This window comes from Ursus arctos, unplaced genomic scaffold (assembly GCF_023065955.2).
Source record: "Ursus arctos isolate Adak ecotype North America unplaced genomic scaffold, UrsArc2.0 scaffold_34, whole genome shotgun sequence".
Classification (NCBI taxonomy): Eukaryota; Metazoa; Chordata; class Mammalia; order Carnivora; family Ursidae; genus Ursus; species Ursus arctos.
Window position 1 is genome coordinate 23,611,685 of NW_026623030.1, and position 19,848 is coordinate 23,631,532.

At 43.0% G+C, this 19,848-nt stretch overlaps 2 protein-coding genes across 10 annotated transcripts in view; one reads left to right on the forward strand and one right to left on the reverse strand.

The window, feature by feature from the left end:
* P2RX7 (purinergic receptor P2X 7) overlaps positions 1 to 13,991 on the forward strand; it is a 38,429-nt gene extending 24,438 nt beyond the window's left edge. Inside the window, exons 9-13 of the mRNA XM_026514848.3 lie at positions 4,212 to 4,302; positions 5,606 to 5,671; positions 5,759 to 5,908; positions 7,615 to 7,716; positions 10,593 to 13,991. Coding sequence (XP_026370633.1) covers positions 4,212 to 4,302; positions 5,606 to 5,671; positions 5,759 to 5,908; positions 7,615 to 7,716; positions 10,593 to 11,105 — 922 coding nt within the window. The 3' untranslated portion in view covers positions 11,106 to 13,991. The remainder of the gene's footprint in view (positions 1 to 4,211; positions 4,303 to 5,605; positions 5,672 to 5,758; positions 5,909 to 7,614; positions 7,717 to 10,592) is intronic.
* IFT81 (intraflagellar transport 81) overlaps positions 1 to 19,848 on the reverse strand; it is a 205,843-nt gene that overhangs the window by 169,634 nt on the left and 16,361 nt on the right. The window lies entirely within an intron of this gene.

Below are 19,848 nucleotides of genomic sequence, written 5' to 3' on the forward strand. Positions count from 1 at the left end.
GAGGCAAAACGGGAACTGACTGGAAAGGAGCACAGAAGAGTTTTCTGAAGCAATGGAATGTTCTAGATCTTGATAGGGGTATAGGTTATACACTGTATTCACTTGTCAAAACTCATTGAACTCAACTCCTAGGAATTGTGTGCCTTATTATATGTAAACTATACCTCAATAGAGCAAACAACTCCAATAAGACCACTTCAGATGATGATAAAGCTGGGAAGAAAATCAAACAAGATACTGCATTGCAGGGCTGGAGTGGAGCGGGCGGTGGGGGTGGGGGAAGTGACCAGAGAAGGCCTCTCCAAGCACAGGGTAGGACCCCTGCAGATATCACTTGTTTTCCTGAGGCTTGTCCTTTCCTAGTTAGGAAGAGCGACTGCACAGACAGGAGCCCATGTTAGGGGACTCGCCTTGCAAAACTTTGTAGCTTCTCTGAATACCTTTAATATTAACAGTGTAGACCAGTGGTTCTCAAAGTGCAACGCCCAGCATCAGGATCACGTGTTGGGAACATGTCAGAAATGCAAATTTGCAGGCTCTGCTCTGGACCTACTGAATCAGACACCGTGGGGATAGTCTTCACAAGCCCTCCAGGTGAGAGCCTCTCAGGTGTGAGAACCACTGATCTAGAACCTCCATACTCAAAGTGTAGTCCTGGTACCAGCAGCATGGCCTCACCTGGGAGCTTGTTATAATGCAGAATCTCAGACCCCACTCTTGATTAACTTAATCTAAATCTGCATAACAAGATTCCCAGAAGATTCATGTGCACATTGAAGTTTGAGAAGCACTAGTCTAGACTAGATCACCTAGCACCCCAAACATACTTTCTTCATAGAGGTTTCACCTGACTACATTTTGTCTCTACAACCAGATTGCCAATTTCCTGGGGGAGTGAATAAAACAAGGCATCTACTTAATCTGTACATGGAAGTGTAGGCAAAAGTGCACATGTGCGTGCACACACACATTCACTGCTTCCTAACACTTCTGCTCGCATTCCTACTGACTTCTGGAGGGGTCTGCTTAAGCAAATGGGTCTCTTTACATTTTACCTAAGGCAGCATCATAAACTGGCAGGCAGCCTTCAACTATGTCTTTATTTTTGTTTACTTGTTTTTTTGCCTATACAACGTTTTGAAAGTTGAGACATTCTACATAAAAATCTGGACTTCCTACTTTTCTTGAAAAATTTAACTATTTGGGGAAAAAAAACAACTAAACCATTTGACAACTCTGGGTTCATATCTCACACAGCAGCACTCCACTGGAGGTGAGTGTCAGTGGTTCCCTTTAGAAAGGGCATGTGGGGTTTTTTTGTTGTTTATTACAGTCCCCACCACTCCCTATTGCCTAATACCTGGCCTGCATCACTCATTTCTGTCACCTGCCTAGCCCCTGTAGGCATTTGAGTTTGAGACCCTTGACTAAAGACCAGCTGAGATCAAGACACAAGATGCTTTTCACCTCTTCTGGGTCAGTGGAGTTTCTTCCAAGGCCCTGAAAGTAGCTCCTAGTTTAGGTAATGCTTTGATATCCCCTGCTGCTCTACTGAACAGGCTTACAGCCGTTGGCAAGAAGAGACAATTGGATCTGTCGTCCCCTGACTTTGTTGTTGTTGTTGTTGTTGTTGTTTAAGCAGTCTGCAAAAGCATGCAGGGCAATGCTCCAAACAGATGTTAGCAAATGTCCTTTGAGTTGCTGAGGTAAGCCTAAGAACATCAGCTCCCGGAGAGATCTGAGCTTTCTGAAGAATCAAGGCAGTTATGATGTTAATGTTCTCTTAGAACAACAAGTTAGAGCATTTGTTGTCTGGAAGAGTGAGCACCAGAAGAAATCTCTGGCCAGAAATAAATTGTCAAGTTCTGATGGATAACTGGACAGGTTATTTTCAAACAGCCACAACAAAAAGAGAAGGGAATTAGGGATTACATGAGTTTTATGAAAAAAACAGAACTTCCTGAAACATAGGAAGTTGAAGAAGTTGATCACATTACGGAATTTTGTCCTTTACCAAAGATCCACGGCAAACGGTCCTTATTTGGTAAACATGTGATTTAGTTTATTTACAGCATGTATAAAGCAGGGCAGGCCCACGCGGCATGCCTGATGCACTTCTCTGGTTCAGAGTGGGCCTATGCCTGTGTGAGTTTCCTCTCCCCTCCGTAACAAAGGACCGCAAACTTGGTGGCTTAAAACAACAGGACTGTGTTCTCTCACAGTTCTCGAGGCCAGAAGTCTAAAATCAAGGCATCAGCAGGGACACACTCTCTGAAGTCTCTAGGGGAGGATCCTTCCTTGCCTCTCCCGGCTTCCCGGGGCTCCCCGTGCTCCTTGACTTGAGGCTGCATCACTCCAATATCTGCCTCCATCTTTATGTGGGCTTCTCCTCCATGTTTCTGATTCAACTCTCTTCTCCTTTCTCTTATAAAGACACCAGTTATTGGATCCACCCTAAATCCAGGATGATCCCATCTTGAGATCCTTCATCATTTCTGCAAAGACCCTATTTCAAATAAGGTCACATTCACAGGTACAGGGGTTGGGCACTTGGACCTACTTATTGGGGGTCCATTATTCAAACAATTACAGCATGCAAAAAACATTCTGCTCAGGGCCTAGTGTTTCTCAGAGTATAGACCACTGGCCATGTGCACCAGATCCACCTGGCACCTTTCCAGAAACATCTCAGACTTTCTGAAACCACCCTCTTGGGGGGTGAGGCCTAGGAATCTATCTCTGAACACACAAGTGATTCTTATCCTTAGTTCAAGAACCACTGTCCCAAGACCCTTTGCTTTGTGTATTAAAAAATAAATCACTCAGTAGAGCAGCAGAACAAAGAACTGTCACGGAATGAGAACAATCAGAGGCAAAGTAATCGAAACCCTCTGGCCAGAAACAGGTGTTGGAGCACCTAAGAATATCTAACTGATCTCAACATCATATTTTGAGAGTTAAAAAAAAAATAGGAGCTTCAAATGCTCCATACTGTATTCTGGCAGAGCACCTGTCTTCTGTTTTCTTCTCTCTCCACACCTGTAAATAGATTGTGAATTAGTCAGAAAGAAAATATCTTACCTAAAAACAACCTCCAAAAGGTGGTCAGGGGGAGGGACAGATTTAAAAGTTTTGCGAGGTATGTGGTTTAAGACTTCTTAATTATCCATGAAAATAAAACATCCCACTTTTCCTGACTGTAACACTGGTGAGAGCTGCGTGTTTGGGGTGACTGTGATTTGTGCCCGAGTCTTAATTTATAAAGGTGGCTGAGTAACGACACGGAGAGGTCACTGCTGCTGAAAGAACTTTCTTACTTACATTTCCCAAGAGGAGGGGCACACCACACCACACAGGGCCACAGGGAGAGCACAGGGTTTGGTCAGGAGGTGGAAGGATCAAGGAGAAAGCATGGCCCAGAACCTTCACTGTGTTTTCCACGGGACAGGCAAGGCAGGGCAGGGCAACAGCCTAGGATTGGCCTCTTGGGTAATATGGGCAGGCTCTGGGCTACAGGTACGGTCTCTCACTGTGGGCACCTGGCCCTGGGCAACTTGGCCCTGGGTGACCTGGCGCAGGGGAAATACTGGCTCGGTGTGTGAGGACTAGAGAGAGGAGGTGGTTGGGGATATGGATTCAGGATTGGTCAGAGGGTCTGTAACATGATTTTCAGGCACTCGCAAAAGCTGGATCACAGGGAAGATGTAAACAATTGTGCCTGTTAGTTTGGCCCTGGGATAACAGATGCAAATAGACAAATACAGAATCCAAGAAAATGCAATTAGAACAGATTGCTGAGAGGCACGTAGCCCCAATCCAGCAATTAGTTTCTAGGATCCCCACCCCACTTTGTTCTAGAAGCCAAACTCCCTTAAGAAATAATCAGATTTGCTTGAAACTGTTTTTCTTTTTTTAATTTGGTTGTTGTTAATACTGTATTGGTTAAAAATTGTTCATTTTAATTTTAAATGGAAAGCAGATTTTGTATCACTCTGTAATGGTGGAAGAAAAGGAGGCAACGTGGGAAGTGGTGCTTCGGTTCCAAGAGAGTAATTTGTGGGTTTGGATTACGTTCTCCCCTCTGCCAACCGCAGCAGAGCTAGAAGATGAACAAGGAAGACTAACTCGGCTCCTGTTTTGGGTTTTCCTTTCATGAAATGCCAGCATGTTCAGACAGATCTTTATAAACATGGACCCCTCTCCTCCTACAGATACGCCAAGTACTACAAGGAAAACAACGTTGAAAAACGGACTCTGATAAAAGTCTTTGGAATCCGTTTTGACATTCTGGTTTTTGGCACCGTAAGTCTCTGCTCCCAACCACTGGCACCTCCATTCCTGTGACTGTGTCCTAATTATTCCTGTAATGCCTCAAGGGGTGAATGTTTCGGTCCTAGTCATTAGCTGGCATTGTGCATCTCGCATGTGGGATAAGAGGGGGAAGAAATGTCCTTGGGGTCCTGTCCATGATGAAGTCATCTGATGAGTACAAGAGTGGGATTGGGAGAAAAACTGAATATTCAACTTTAAAAATACTCTGATGCTTAAAAAGAGAGAGGGAAAGAAAGAAATCTGTTTGCAAAATACTTTATAAGTAACAGAATCCAACTCAAATTGGCTTAGGGGAAAAAAATTTTTTTTTTTTTTTTATCTCATATAGGTGAAAAATCCAGGGGCAGTTTTCAAGCTTCAGGCATGGCTGGCTCCAGATGTTCAAACAACATCCTTAGGAATCTGCCTCCCACCATTTCTTACATCTGTTCTCCTCTGTTTTGGCATTATCCTCAGTTGGCCATGTCTACATAGTGGTTTCAGGCAGCTCCTTATATCTTACCGACCCAGCAATCTCAATTAAAAAGAGAACATCTCTTTGCTAAAAGATTTGGCAAAGGATTCAGGCAAATGCCATTGGCTCTGACTGGCCCAATATAGGCCATATGCCCTGTGCTGAACTAACCATTATGTTTAGGTCACACCATACTCTCAATGGCCGGTCTTGGACCTCCCCTGAACCAGCCCCTTCCCCTCAAACTACATGGACCAAGTATGGACAGAGATGGTTCTCCAAAGGAAAACTGGGGTGTTGTCTCCACAAGAAGGAGGGAGGGGATGCTGGGCATGCAAAAATCCATAGATGCGCACAACGTCTTACCAAAACTGTATTATTTATGTTATATGTTATGTCACATGGTGGTAAGCAACACAACAGTCAATGAGATAGAAGCTGAGAGGATGGAAAGATCATTGAGAAGAAAAACCACAAGGACACTTAAGGGAAGAGTGTGCAGACATTCCTTCCCTCTGCTTCCAAGGTAATCTCAAACCACTTTTAGGGAAAACTTGTCTGAAACCTTGTATGGAAAAACAACAAACTCAGTGTGTGAGTTCCAGTGCTTCTTTGTTTCGAGTGCACCCCAGAAGGCAGAAACAGGATGAATGGGAATCCTATTTTCAGTCTGCAGTCTCTGTTGCCGTGAACACCTTGGATGCATCTATCGAAATCACGGCCATAGACTCCCTCCTCTGCTGGAGCTGACAATTACATGGTAGAGTCAAAGAGCATTGCTCTGAATGTCAACCAAGTCACCTTCCCATTTGTTTTCAGGGAGGAAAATTTAACGTTATCCAGTTGGCCGTGTACATTGGCTCAGTCGTCTCCTACTTTGGTTTGGTAAGGGATTCTCTTTCCCGCACTTTAGGAAAGCGATTTGGCAAACAGAAATCTCACTAACACGGCACTGATCTGGGTTTTTCCCAGGCCACTGTGTTCATCGACATTCTCATCACCACTTACTCAAGTAAATGTTGTCGATCCCGCATTTATCCCAGTTTCAAGTGCTGTGAATACTGCACGGTCAACGAATACTACTACAGGAAGAAGGGTGAGCCCATTGTGGAGCCAAAGCCGGTAAGGCTCACTGCATCAGCAGGTGCCAAAATACCCAGGCAGTCATCAGATCACTGAGAAACATGCAAAAATAAGGCCCAAATCACAGGTGTACTCCCACGGTGGATAAGTCTCTGGACTCTACCCTGATCCACCATCTGTCAAATGAATCCTTTGGTCTTAGGGAAGAATAGAAACAAAAATGAAGAGGCAAGATAGAGGGAGAATAAATGTTTATGTTCTAGGACTTGTCAATTTTGTCAGATTTATTAAATTGGTACAGCCAAAAAAAAACAGTATAGTGGCTTTGGAGAACAATTTGGCAGTATCTAATAACATTTAGGTGGGACATACTTTATAGCCTGGCATTCCCACTTCTCCATAACTACCCTCAAGAAAGAACAACCACCCAAACGTCCAACAGGTAGATGGTGAAACTATGACCAGTCCATAGCAAGGAGCGCCAGGCACCGGTTTAAAACAATACATGGATAATAGTAAGAACAAACATTTATATAGTACTTCCAAGTGCTTTATATATATTAATTCATTGAATCTTCACAACAACCCTATAAACAGGTGCTACTGTCATCTTTCTAAAGATGAGGAAATTGAAGCGCAGGAGGGTTAAATAATTTGCCCAAAGTCATACAGCTAGTAGGTTGGGGAGCTGGAATTCCAACTCAGGCAGGCTGGTTTCAGAATTCATCTTCATAACCACTATGTTACAGGTACTGGCATGAGCAAATATCCAAAACGTGTTGTTGAAAGGAAAAAAACAAACTATAGAACAATATATATGGTATGATATATAGGTTAAAAGACAACCACACATAAGAACTCATCCCATGTATTTTGTACATGTATATTACATGTATACCTATATATACATACAAATACACACATATATTCTATATATTTTATATATGTTCTATATAGTTCCTACAATTATTATACACATGGATGAATGTGTGTAGGGAGGCTAATACATGTATACAAAAAGGTACTGGACACACATAAAAGTGACAACAGTGATTCCTTCTGCAAAGGAGCCTAAGATGGGGGACTAGTCAAATGGAATTTGAGCTCATCTGTATTGTTTTGATTTGTTTAATTTGGTTTCTTCTAAGCAGGTCCCCTACACTTGATTCCATGATTTCCCCTAATCAAGGAGAAATCTCCAGTACTTAGAAAAACAAAGAGGGTTTCTTTGTCTTTCCCTCATAAGAACGTTACTGTCCTTTCCCAGCAGCTGAATGCATGATTCACTGGCCATTGTACATGTATTATACAATTTGAAATGAAAGTTCGTTTTTGCAACTAAAACTAATTACCATTTCATGGCCCCAGACAGGATGAAAGCCAACAAAAATATAAATAATTAAGTTGCAACAGTAACATTTTCAGGAGATATTCAATCTAGAGTAACTGAAACTGAGGGAACACAACAAAGGACTTCTACATAGCATGTGGGAGACCTAAAATCATCAGGCAGTAAGCTATGGAGACTCTGAGTCCACATCTTAAGGTGCATAGGGTTCCACCACTGCTGATTTACCTTTGGACTCAGAAATTATTCATTCTTGGCTAGCAAGAGTTTTTGGTCAGCTTCTAACAGTTTGTCATTTGGTAAATAGGAATAACACTTGCCTTTAGATATGTTCAGGTATGTGATTGTTGATAATTCTGTACAAAAATGGATAAAATTTTTAACCCTCTTTTCCTAGACATTAAAATACGTGTCCTTTGTGGATGAAACCCATATTAGGATGGTGGACCAGCAGCTACTTGGGAAAAGTCTGCAAAATGTCAAAGGTGAAAAAGTCCAAGTAAGTTAAAAGATTAAGTCTTTTTTTTTTTTTTTTAAGAAATGTTACTATCAAATAAAAATACAGCAGGGCGCCTGGGTGGCTCAGTTGGTTAAGCATCTGCCTTCGGCTCAGGTCATGATCCCAGGGTCCTGGGATGGAGTCCCACGTCAGGCTCCCTGCTCAGCGTGGAGTCTGCTTCTCCCTCTCTTTCTGCTCCCCAGCCCACTCGTGCACTCTCTTTGTCTCTCTCAAATGGATAAATAAAATCTTTAAAATAAATAAATAAATAAAATACAGCTATAAATTTGTGTAAATCACAACTGAATTTTAACAAAGTACATGTAATCTAGAATATTATTAGCTGAAGCCCTTTTCACCCCTCCACCCAATCACTACCTCCCCTTAAACGTCATCATTATTCTGTACCCAAAGGTTAGTTTTAACTCTTCCAGGATTTTATAAAATTGGAATCCTGTATGTACTCAGTATATACTCTGTGGAGTGTCTGACTTCTTTCACTCAATATTGTTTTTGCGAGTCATCCATGACACTGCATATAGCAAGAGTTCATTCTCATTGTTGTATAATTTCCATTTTATGAACATCCACTTTATTTATCCCTTCTATTGTTGATGGACATTTGGGTAGTGTCCAGTTTGGAGCTCATGCAGAAATGCTGCCATGGTAAACATATGGTGCCTACAAGTGGACCTGCTGGGTCAGAAGCTGGCATAGGATACTATCAAACCATTCCCTAAAGGGGGTGTTTTAATTCCTGCTCTCCTCAGCGGCCCTGATTGCCGGACACCTTCACTAACTGTATAATTTCTACAGCTGCCATAATAAATCACCACAAACTAAGTAGCCGAAACAACAGCAATTCATTCTCTCACTATTCTGGAGGCTGGCAGTCTGAAATCAAGGTTGTTGGTAGGGCTTCTGAAGGCCCTAAAGGAGGATCCTTCTTTGCCTCTTCCAGCTCCTGTTCATTACACCTGCTAGGACCTCCGGTACACTGCTGACTAGAAGTGGTAATAGCTAACATCTTTTTGTCTCATTCCCTATCTCAGGAAAAAAGCTTTTCGTATTTCACTATAGTATTTGCTGTAGGATTTTAAAGAATGCTTTACGGGATTAAGAACAGTCCCCTCTGTTCCTAGTTTGCTAAGAATCTTTACCATAAATTAATACTGAATTTTAAAATAATGTTTTTATCTGCTTTTTAAAAAATGATCAATGAGTCTTCTTTTTTCTGTTGTGTGGTGAATTACAGAAATTTATTTTCAAATATTAAGCCAAACTTGCATTCCTGCAATAAAATCAATTTGAAGGTAACATATTATTCTTTGTATTTATTGCTGGATTTGACTCACTAATATTTAAGATTTTTATTCTCTTATTGAGAGAGACTGGCCAAAATTTTTCCATTCTTATAATGTCCTTACTGGGTTTGGATATAACATGAACTCAGGGGTGGGGAGGGAGAATACACATAAAATTTACCATTTTAACCACTGTAAAGTGTACAGTTCAGTGACATTTAAAATTGAAAATTCAAAAGTTTACCCACAATGCTTTGCAACCATTACACTATCTAGTTCCAGAACTTTTTCATCAACCCCAAAGGAAACCCTGTACCCATTCAGCAGCCACTCCTCATACCCACTTCCCCCTAGTCCCTGGAAATTTTTTTTTATTGAGAGAGAGAGAGAGTGAGAGAATGAGTGGGGAGAGGCAGAGGGAGAGGGAGAAGCAGACTCCCCACTGAGCAGGGAGCCTGACTCGGGGCTCAATCCCAGTACCCTGAGATCATGACCTGAGCCAAAGGCAGACGCTTGACCGCTGAGACCCCAGGTGCCCCTGGCAATCATTAATCTGCTTTCTGTCAGCATGGATTTGCCTATTTTGGATATTTCATATAAATGAAATCATACAGTATTTGCCTTTTTGTGACTGGCTTCTTTCACTTTTCATAATGGCTTCAAGTTTCATCTATGTTGCAGCATGTGTCAATACACTGTTCCTTTCTTTGGCTGAATAATACTCCACTGTATGGACATATTTTTAACAAACTATAGAAATGATCCCTGAAAGTATAGGTTTTGGACCTAACATTTTTATACATTCATCTGTTGATTAATATTTCGGTTGTTTCTGCCCTTTGGCTATTATAAATAGTGCTGCCGTAAGTGCTCATGCATAGGAACTATTTAATTTCAATGTACTGACTCATTAAACGGTGAATGAAGGTATATGTTACAAAGAACAGATATAAATGATGTCAATTATGGCAACTTCTCTTGGAGGATAACATGGATTTGCTAGAGGAGGGAGGCTGGTGGAAAAGGAGACAGTAGAGCAAAGTCAACAAATATTTACTGTCTACTATGTGCTGGGTACTGTCCTAGGCATTGGGGATACAGAAGTAACAAAGCAGACAGGGCCCCCCGCTTTCATGTGGAAGAAGAACCATCAAGAGAACATACCAATGAGTAGGATCATTTCAGATAGTGATAAGTACTATGAAGAACACGGAATCTCATGATGTGCTAAGACAGTGACCTTGGGTGGGGGGGAACTACCTAGATCGGGGGGTCAGGACAAGAAGGTCTCCATGAACGGGCGATACCTGTCTTGAGGCATGGCTTGTCTGAATTTCACTTTCCAAATCTATAAAATGGAGAGAAGGACATATATCTCATGAGGTTCTTCAAAGACTAAATGGAGCAAGTTTATAAAACACTGGTATAGTCTTGATACATACATTTAATAAATGATAGCTACTGGTATTAATGTGATATTAAGTGTAACTTTTTAAGTTAATAACAAAATTAAAGCACCTAGAACCCTAGGGATTGTCACTGCTGATGGGTTTGGAAACTTGACTTTTTCAGAGGCCCTCAGTGGACTTCACAGACTTGTCCAGGCTGTCCCTGTCTCTCTGTGACCCATCCCCTATCCCTGGACAACCAGAGGAGATGCAGCTGTTCAGTGAAGAAGTGACTCCTAGATCCAGCAACAGCCCAGACTGGTGCCAGTGTGGACACTGCCTCCCGTCCCAACTCCCCGAGAGCCACAGATGCCTGGAAGAGCTGTGCTGTCGGAAAAAGGCTGGTGCCTGCATCACTACCTCAGAGCCCTTCAGGAAGCTCGTCTTGTCCCGACAGGTCCTGCAGTTCCTCCTGCTCTACCAGGAGCCCTTGCTGGTGCTGGATGAAAACTCCAGCAGCCGGCTTCGGCACTGTGCCTACAGGTGCTACACCACCTGGCGCTTCGGCTCCCCAGACCTCGCCGACTTTGCCATCCTGCCCAGCTGCTGCCGCTGGAGAATCCGGAGAGAGTTTCCCAAGAGTGAAGGCCAGTACACCGGCTTCCAGAGTCCTTACAGGGCTGAGCACGTGTGTTAACGTTTCCTTTGTTTGCACCCTGAGCTTGACCTGCAAAGCTCTGCGGCCAAATGTTCAACCAAAGGGAAATGTGTTTTCCGCTCCTGCAGCTCTAGATATGTCAGAGAGCAGACTGAACAAACAAACAAATAAACCAGAATCCCTCTGCATGGACTGAGAGTCGAGAGATTCAGATCTGTGCCTCAGTTCTGTCCCTAGGAAGTTGTATGATCCTAGGCTTTTAACTTTGTGCTTCAGTTGCCTTCCTACCCAACCTGCTACCCCACAGAGATGTCAGGAGGACAAACTGAGAGAGTGTATATGAACTTTCTTGTTAATGCACAAAGAGCTACATGAATGAGAAGCAGCTCCTTATGAGGCCAGACTGGGATAAGGTACAACTATGAACAAACCCTTTGGGTGCTGGCTGGAGAGTGTGGAGGATTAATGGTGGCCACAAATTCTTTGGCACTTGACCCTCAGGACCTAAGGGTTATGTCTCCTCCCCTTGCATGTGGGCAGCTCTGACTGCTTTATCCAATAGTGGAAGTGACTCTGTGTTGGCTTTGGGGTCTTGGTCTTGAGGCTGGAAGCTTCCACTTCCCGTGCTGCCCCACGTCTGCTGTAAAGGAAGCTAACCCCCATACAAAAGTCTGACTCTCCTCAGACCACCCTACTGTGAGGAAGCTCCAGAAGCCACATGGAGAACAGAGATGCCTGACCAGTTCCCTGCTTCCAAGCCAACCACACGTAGTCACTGGACACGGGACAGAAGCCTTCAGATGATTCCACACCTTGCTAACATTGGACTGCCACTGCATGAGACGCCTCCCAGGGCACCCACAGAACAAAACTATTGTTTTAAGCCACTAAATTTTCGGTCGTTTGTTACGCAGCAACAGATGACTGGGACAGAGAGCAAGCCTGACTCACTGGAACACAGACTCAGCCCCACTTTCCGTGATTCTAGGGTTCTTAGGGAGCATGGACCTCCCCTGAAGCCCCACCAGGGCTTAGGTCTCTGTTCGGCAGTCCTGTCAGGGCTGCAGACCAAATCAGGTAACCCACCAGACCAGCCCTGGAATCCATCCAATCTCACTGCTGAACTACCCAGAACAGTCTAACCCACATCCTATTACTATGACTGGAAGTAGTTACTGCTGTTAAAACTGGAAAAGGCCACCTTTATGCTTTTAACATCCTGTACTTTGCAGCCAGTTAGAATGGGCGCAGTCTGGATGCTACTTAAAAAGCAGCTCACACCCAAATCTTGACCATTTCTGTACATCACCACTGAGAATATGAAAACGGATAGTCAGAGGGTTTAGGGTCCTCCTTTGGATTCCCTTTTCATGGTTTTGGTACTAGAATTGATTATTTCTAAACAACTCTTTTAAAGAATAAATAGAGACCACTTTTCAACACTGTAACTGATGAAGGATCTATGAGTTTTCTTAATACATATTCTAAAATGTGCCATTTTGATACTTTTTAAAAACTAGATGCTTTCTACTGTATTCATGTAAAGTAAATATGAGCAAAACACTTCTTTTTTTGACCCAGGATTTTATCTGGCTTTAAACTCAGGAATAAATTAGGCCAGACTGAACTCTCATTTTTACTACATTTCAGAGATAGATCATATATGACTTCTTATATGTATGATAAGTATTTGAAAAGTGGATTATATATGACTTCTTCAGAATTTAAATTTTTACTTCTAGAATTCTATGTATGAACTACAAATTTCCATTCTGATAAACCTCTGAAACTTTATACCTTTATTTTATTTTTTGGTGCCTTATCCCTAGTGTGTTTCTATAACCTCTAGAGGCCCCAAATGGAGTCAGAATTTGGAATGACAATTAGTCACTGGATCCACCTACTATCCTCCTTCACCTTCCCCACCGATGCTTTAGGTGAGAGGGTGATGTGTTATGTCAACGTGTAAAACGTCTGACACTTCCTACAATAACATGCACCATATTTGTATCTTGTTTTTAGTCTACTGCATAAAATAATGTCATCAGCAAAGGCATCCCAAGGAGAATCACACTTTGTAGGACCTGTTTTCTTGTACTTAAATCCATTATTCTATATAGTAATTTCCCAGTATTCACTACTTCATGTCTATGTATTACAGATCTGCTTTCTTGTAATACTAGCTGGTTTCATGGAGAATTGGTAATGAATTTGCATTTCTCTCTTCAGAGGGCATCAGTTTTTAAACACTTCTAATTCTAGTTTGGCAATGTACATGTCTTAACTAGATAATATATTTTGATAATAAAAATATTATCAATGTTTTGAATGTAAAAAATAATGTATAATTTATGATTACTGAAGTGTTCCTTTTACTTCCTTTTCTCAGAAGATCCCCAAATCACAGTTCATTCATTGACACTTTCATTCAATATATATTCATTGAGGAACTATGACATAATAAGACACATATTTGGTCTCTGCTCCCAATTCCTGACACAGAGCTCCTAAATCCCTTAGAATCTGCTGGGTGATAAGAGTGTCTTGTGTTCTAACAAGACAACTCTTGGTGGGCTCCTAACTTCAGGATGGGGGCTGGCTGCCAGAAAGACCAAGCCATGATCAGAAGCTTAGAACTTGGAGCCCCATTCTCATCCTCCAGAGTGGAGAGGGATTGGAAACTGAGTTTAACAATTGATTGTACCCATGTGATGAAGCCCCCATAAAAAATGTCTAAATTATGAGATTTGGAGAGCTTCTGAATAGATGAACACACCTACATGGTGGGAGAGTGGCACCCCTCAACTCTACAGGGACAGAAGCATCTGTGCTCAGGACCCTTCTGGACCTTGCCCTATGTACCTCTTCATCTGGTTGTTCATCTGTATCATTACATCCTTTATAATAAACCAGTAAATACAAACCAAGGTTTCCCTGAGTTCTATGAACCATTATAACAAATGACTGAACCTGAGAAGGGGATTAGGGGAACCCCCAATTTACAGCCAGTTGGTCTGACGTACAGGGGAAAGCCTGGGACTTGTGACTGACATCTGAAGTGGAGGACAATCTTGTGGGATTGAGGCCTCAACCGATGGGGTCTATGCTAACTCCAGTAGTTAATAACATAATTGATTGTAGGACGCTCAGTTGGTGTCTGGAGAGTTGGAGAACTGGTTGGTGTGGGAAATCTTCACAAACATTTGGTGCCAGAAGTATTACAAGTACAGAATAGGAAAACGAATTTTCTTTTAGGCACTCACTAGAGACCAATGATAGATAAGGTTGCTGCTGTCATGGAGATGTGAGGAGATGATCATTAATTAAATAATTCAAATGTAAATTTGTGTCTTGTGAAGAGGATCATGATGAAGAAGAAAAATGATGTTCTGAGAGCCTAAAATAAGGGAATTTGACCATTTTGGGGGAGATCAGAGAGGCCCTCCTTGAGGGTGCAGCCCTTTAGCTAAAACCTGAAGGGTAAGTACAAAATAAGTAGGTGAAGAGGGTAGGAAAGAGCGTTCTAGGCAGAAAGACTAGCATGTGTGAAGGCCCTGGGGCAGAAAATGCATAGCAGGTTTACGGGACTTACAGGCGATCTGGATGCCTATTCTATAGATAGTAAGGGGGAAGTCAAGCATGAGGTAAGACTGGACAGGCAGGCAGCGGCTGCACTGCATAGAGCCTTGCGGGCCATGGCAAGGAGTTTTGTTTTTTTTTTTTGTATTAATAATGATTTTTTATTATATTATGTTAGTCACCATACAGTACATCCCCGGTTTTCAATGTAAGGCTCGATGATTCATTAGTTGTGTATAACACCCAGTGCAGCATGCAATATGTGCCCTCCTTACTACCCATCACCGGTCTATCCCATTCCCCCACCCCCCTCCCCTCTGTAGCCCTCAGTTTGTTTCTCATAGTCCATAGTCTCTCATGTTTCATTCCCCCTTCTGATTACCCCCCCTTTCTTTATCCCTTTCTTCCCCTACTGATCATTCTAGTTCTTATGTTCCATAGATGAGAGAAATCATATGATAGTTGTCTTTCTCTGCTTGACTTATTTCACTAAGCATTATCTCCTCCAGCATGGCAAGGAGTTTTGTCTTTATTTTAAGTCTTAAGCATTTTCAATAGCAGCCTAGTAAGATTATATTTGGTTTTTAAAAGATCATTCTGATCGCTGCATGGAGAATGAACAAAAGGTGGTGGTAGGTAGTTTTAATTTTTACTTCAGTCTTTCCCTACTCCCTGAAATGTTTGCCCCAAATATGCAGTGAAATGAATTGATTCTCTTTTCTCTCCTCCTCTTCATCCTGGGAAGTCACAGAAAGATCAGCCACAAGAAATAAAGGAGGAAAAGCTTTAGCGTGCCTTGGTTTTTAGAGTATTTCCTGTCCCAAGCTGGTCGGGAGACCACTTTTTGGTCTCACCAGGTCAGGCAGAGGAATGTGCCAAATCTAGAGACAAAGGGCAGTCAGCAGAGCTGCTGATGTATCTCACCCTGTAGTGTATGGCCTAAAATTGAGGTCTAATTGTGCATGCCGGCTTGACATATGATGAAATCAGGAGGGTCTAGAATGGCTTAACTGCAAGTTTCTCTCCCCAACCTACTCCCACGGAAAAGGTTGCCTAGACAAGTACCTTCTTTAGCAAATGGAGCAGAGACACTTGCTACTGACCCCTGAGTAATGGGTTTAAGTTCTTTACCATCCATGGAATTATCCAAAAGTCAATCATGTCCTCCTGTGGGAACCACAGGGCACCTCACCCTTTTGATACTGCAAAGCACACCTGCCTCCCACCTGAGCCAAAATCCCACCACCTCTGGTTGTTCACTCTGTTCCCAAATGCAACCCCCCCGAATCTATGATGTGACTAATAAACTGCTGCCAATTTCACTTGTCTAGTGTTGGGTGTCATGCATTTGGCCATCTCCATGACCTTAGGGTGGGAATCCTTCCCTCACCAATTGGGTAAAGAGGAGGTGATTAAAGGACCCCTAATTCCAGGCCAACCAGCCACCCTGAAAAATTACAGGCTTGGCCTGGCTTCTGTAGTTATTGTCTGCACAAAGCCCTGCCTCCTAGAGCCCATGAGAAACTGGATCACTACACCCTTTTATTCAAATTAGCCACTGGGTACACTGGATGTGGTTTCACTTCCTGCTGCTTGTATATTTCTTAACACATATTCTAATCCCACGCAGTTACCATTCTGGGAATCCCAAGTACCCCCTGACTCACTCCTGCTCTCTTTTGAAGAAATCTAGACATCACAATCTTCTTTGGCTTTTACTGTGACCTTTCAGTTTCCTCTTTTCCAGTCAGGTTATAAATTATGTTTCCCAAAAAAATGATGATTCATGGAGAGGATTTTGCATTCCTAACATCCTTAGCTCCTCTTGTCAAGGTCACATGAGACTGAGGCTTCTGGAATCAGTGGAGGAGATACCCAATACTGACTGGCCATTTGAACCAAATAATTGCCATACTTGACAGGCTTGGATGAGTGTTTGATGCAAGCCTGTTGAGTATAGTAAATTACGAGTTATATTTTATTTCCCCAAGCAAAAAACAAGCTCCTCAAAGGCAAAGGACTCATCTTGGTTTTGGATCCACTACATGCCTATTCCAGCATGGTGGTGCAGTGGTAAAGAGCCTCTGGAAACTGACCACCTAGAGTCAAATCCTGAGTCAGTAATTAGCTAAGTGGCCTCAGGCAGCCGATCTAATGCTTAGAATCCTCAGTTGCATCTTTGTGTCCAAGGGTTGTTTTAAGTCTTAAATATTGTAAGTGTAAATGTATGTAGAGTACTTTGCTCACTGCCTGTTAACAGAGTAAGCACTCAATAAATGGTAGCTATTGGGGGTGCCTGGGTGGTACAGTTGGTTAAGTGTCTGACTCTTGATTTTGGCTCAGGTCATGATCTCAGGGTCATGAGATTGAGCCCCTGTCAGGCTGCAGGCTCAGCTCAGAGTCTGCTTAAGATTCTCCCTCGGGGCACCTGGGTGGCTCAGTAGATTAAGCGCCTCCCTCGGGGCACCTGGGTGGCTCAGTAGGTTAAGCGCCTGCCCTGATCTCAGGGTCCTGGGATCAAGCCCACATCAGGCTCCCTGCTCAGTGGGGAGTTGGCTTCCCTCTCTGCCCCTCCCCCCTGCTTGTGTGTGTTCTCTCTCCCTCACAAATAAAATCTTTTTAAAATTAAAAAAAAAAAGATTCTCTCTCTGTGCCCCTCCCACTTGTGCTCTCTCTAAAATAAATAAATCTTTAAAAAATGTTAGCTATTACCGTTATTTGGATGGTGCCTTAGCATCACTCCTAAACTGCAGGCTCATATATTTAACCACCTCTAAATATTCCACTTAAATAGTTCAGAGGCAAGTCAAATGAGTACAAAGCAGAAATCCCTACCTCTGCTCTCTCCACCTCACCCACAGGTGCTCCTCCAGAAATCCCAAGCTCAGTTAGTAGTAGCACCACCAGCTCAATCTCCCAAACCAGAAATCCAAGTGACAGTCTAAACATCCTCTGTCCCCCTTCTCCATCCCCGTTCCATCCAATCTCATTCATGCACTCAGCAAACATTTACTAAGCGTCCTGGCACTGTGCAGGTGCTGGGGATAAATAGGTAAACAAGCCAGGCTCTCCAGGAGGTTAGGTGCAGTGGGGAAAGTGGGCGAGCAATGTAGAAAGAGATGAGATGAGAACAGCTTGGGGTAAAGGGTGTAAGAAAAACAAGCAGCATGCCATGACAGAAACAATGGGGTTACTTCTGATAGGGGTCAAGGACGGCCTCTCTGAGGAAGTGACATTTAAGCTAGACCTGAATATCAGGAAGAAGCTGGCTTCTTGGGAGGAATGGAGGGACAGCAAGTGCAAACACTGAAGTCGGAAAAAAAAGTGAGTGTGTTCCAAGAACTGTCAGATGGCCAGTGTGACAGGGACATTTACAACACAGTCCTTGTCTTCTAAGTCTATCCAGGGAGGGACAAAGCCTTGTTTTCTTACTGCTTCATGAACTGTGTGGGCCCATCTCATTGAACCGAAAGCGCAAAGAAAGGCAAAATCGATATAGGCGAGAGTAACCACAGGGGGTTTTATGAAGCTCTCGAGACACAAGCTGACCCTCCCTAGATGAAGAGGCCAGAAACATTGTCTGGTGGGAAGAGAAGAGGCACTCTTGAGAGCAACAGCAGCACAAGCCAGGCCCAGAAAGAAATGAGGATGGTGTGTGCTCAAATTACTGGCAGACCTGGCTGGCTCCCCAGAATGGGAAGAAAGTAGATGAAGATGAAAAGAGACTGACGTGCAGAAAATCTTGAAAAAAAAAAAAAGGCGGAAGTGTTTGGACCAATTGCAAAGTCAAGATGGAGCCATTCTTGGGCTGACAGGGGACACAAAGAAAACAGTGACTTAAGAACATCCTTTGTGCAGGGATACCTCGGTGGCTCAGTCGGTTAAATGTCTACCTTTGGCTCACGTCATGATCGCAGGGTCATGGGATCGAGTCCAACATCAGGCTCCTTGCTCAGCAGGGAGCCTGCTTCTTCCTCCAACTGCAGCCCCCCCCGCTTGCGCACGTTCTCTCTCTCTCTGACAAATAAATAAAATCTTAAAAAAAAAAAAAAAGAACATCCTTCAGGCAGCCATGAGGATGTTGGCTGGGGGTAAACCCTGGGAGGGAGATTACTTAAGTCGGCTGGGATCTAGAGGAGGGATTCCTGGACTACTAATTTGGTGGTGGTGATAGGAAGAAAAGAAAGAATCCGAGAAAGAATTTTATTAAATTCCTTTAGCTCCAACAAAAGAGGGCTGGTAAAATAAATTACAACACATTCACATAACAGAGCTGCATGCAGCAACTTAAAATGATGCCAAAGAAGGGGAGCAAATGATATTGAGAGATGTTCAAGACAGAACACATCTGCATGACATTTTTCCTTAAGGAGAATGTGAGCCTTTAATTAGAACTCTCTTTTTTTTTTTTTTCCAGCAAAGATAGTATTTGTTAAAAACCTTTAATCCTAAATGTACATTTAAGAAAACAAAGAAGGGGCACCTGGGTGGCTCAGATGGTTAAGTGTCTGACTCTTGGTCTTGGCTCAGGTCTTGATCTCAGGGTTGTGAGATGGAGCCCCACATCAGGCTTTGTGCTCAGTGTGGGGAGTGTGCCTGAGATTCTCTCTCCCTATGCCCTTCCCCCCAACACTCAACGCACGTTTTTTCTCTCTCTCTCAAATAATAAATATCTTTTTTTAAAGATATTTATTTATTTATTTGTCAAAGAGAGAGAGCGAGCACAAGCAGGGGGAGCGGCAGGCAGAGGGAGAAGCAGGCTCCCTGCTGAGCAAGGAGCCCAATGTGGGACTTGATCCCGGGACCCTGGGATCATGAACTGAGCCAAAGGCAGATGCTTAACCAACGGAGCCACCTAGGTGTCCCTAATAAATAAAAATCTTAAAAAATATATAAAAAAGAAGAAGACAAAGAAGGGCCACCTCATTCCTCATTGGAATATGCCATGGATAATGACAAATCAATTGAGAGATATCGGAAAAGGTCGATGGCATTTCCTGAAATACAAAAATCAAGATTATTTCCTCTACCATGGTTTGTTTGGGGAACTCAGTGAAGAGTTGGCCTGTGGCTGGCTCTCTGCCCGCTGTTAGGGGCTGAATTTTGCCTCCCCCACTGATCCATATGTTGAAGTCCTAACCCCCGTTATCTCAGAACATGACTGGATTTGGGGATGTAGTCTTCAACGAGGTAATTAAGATAA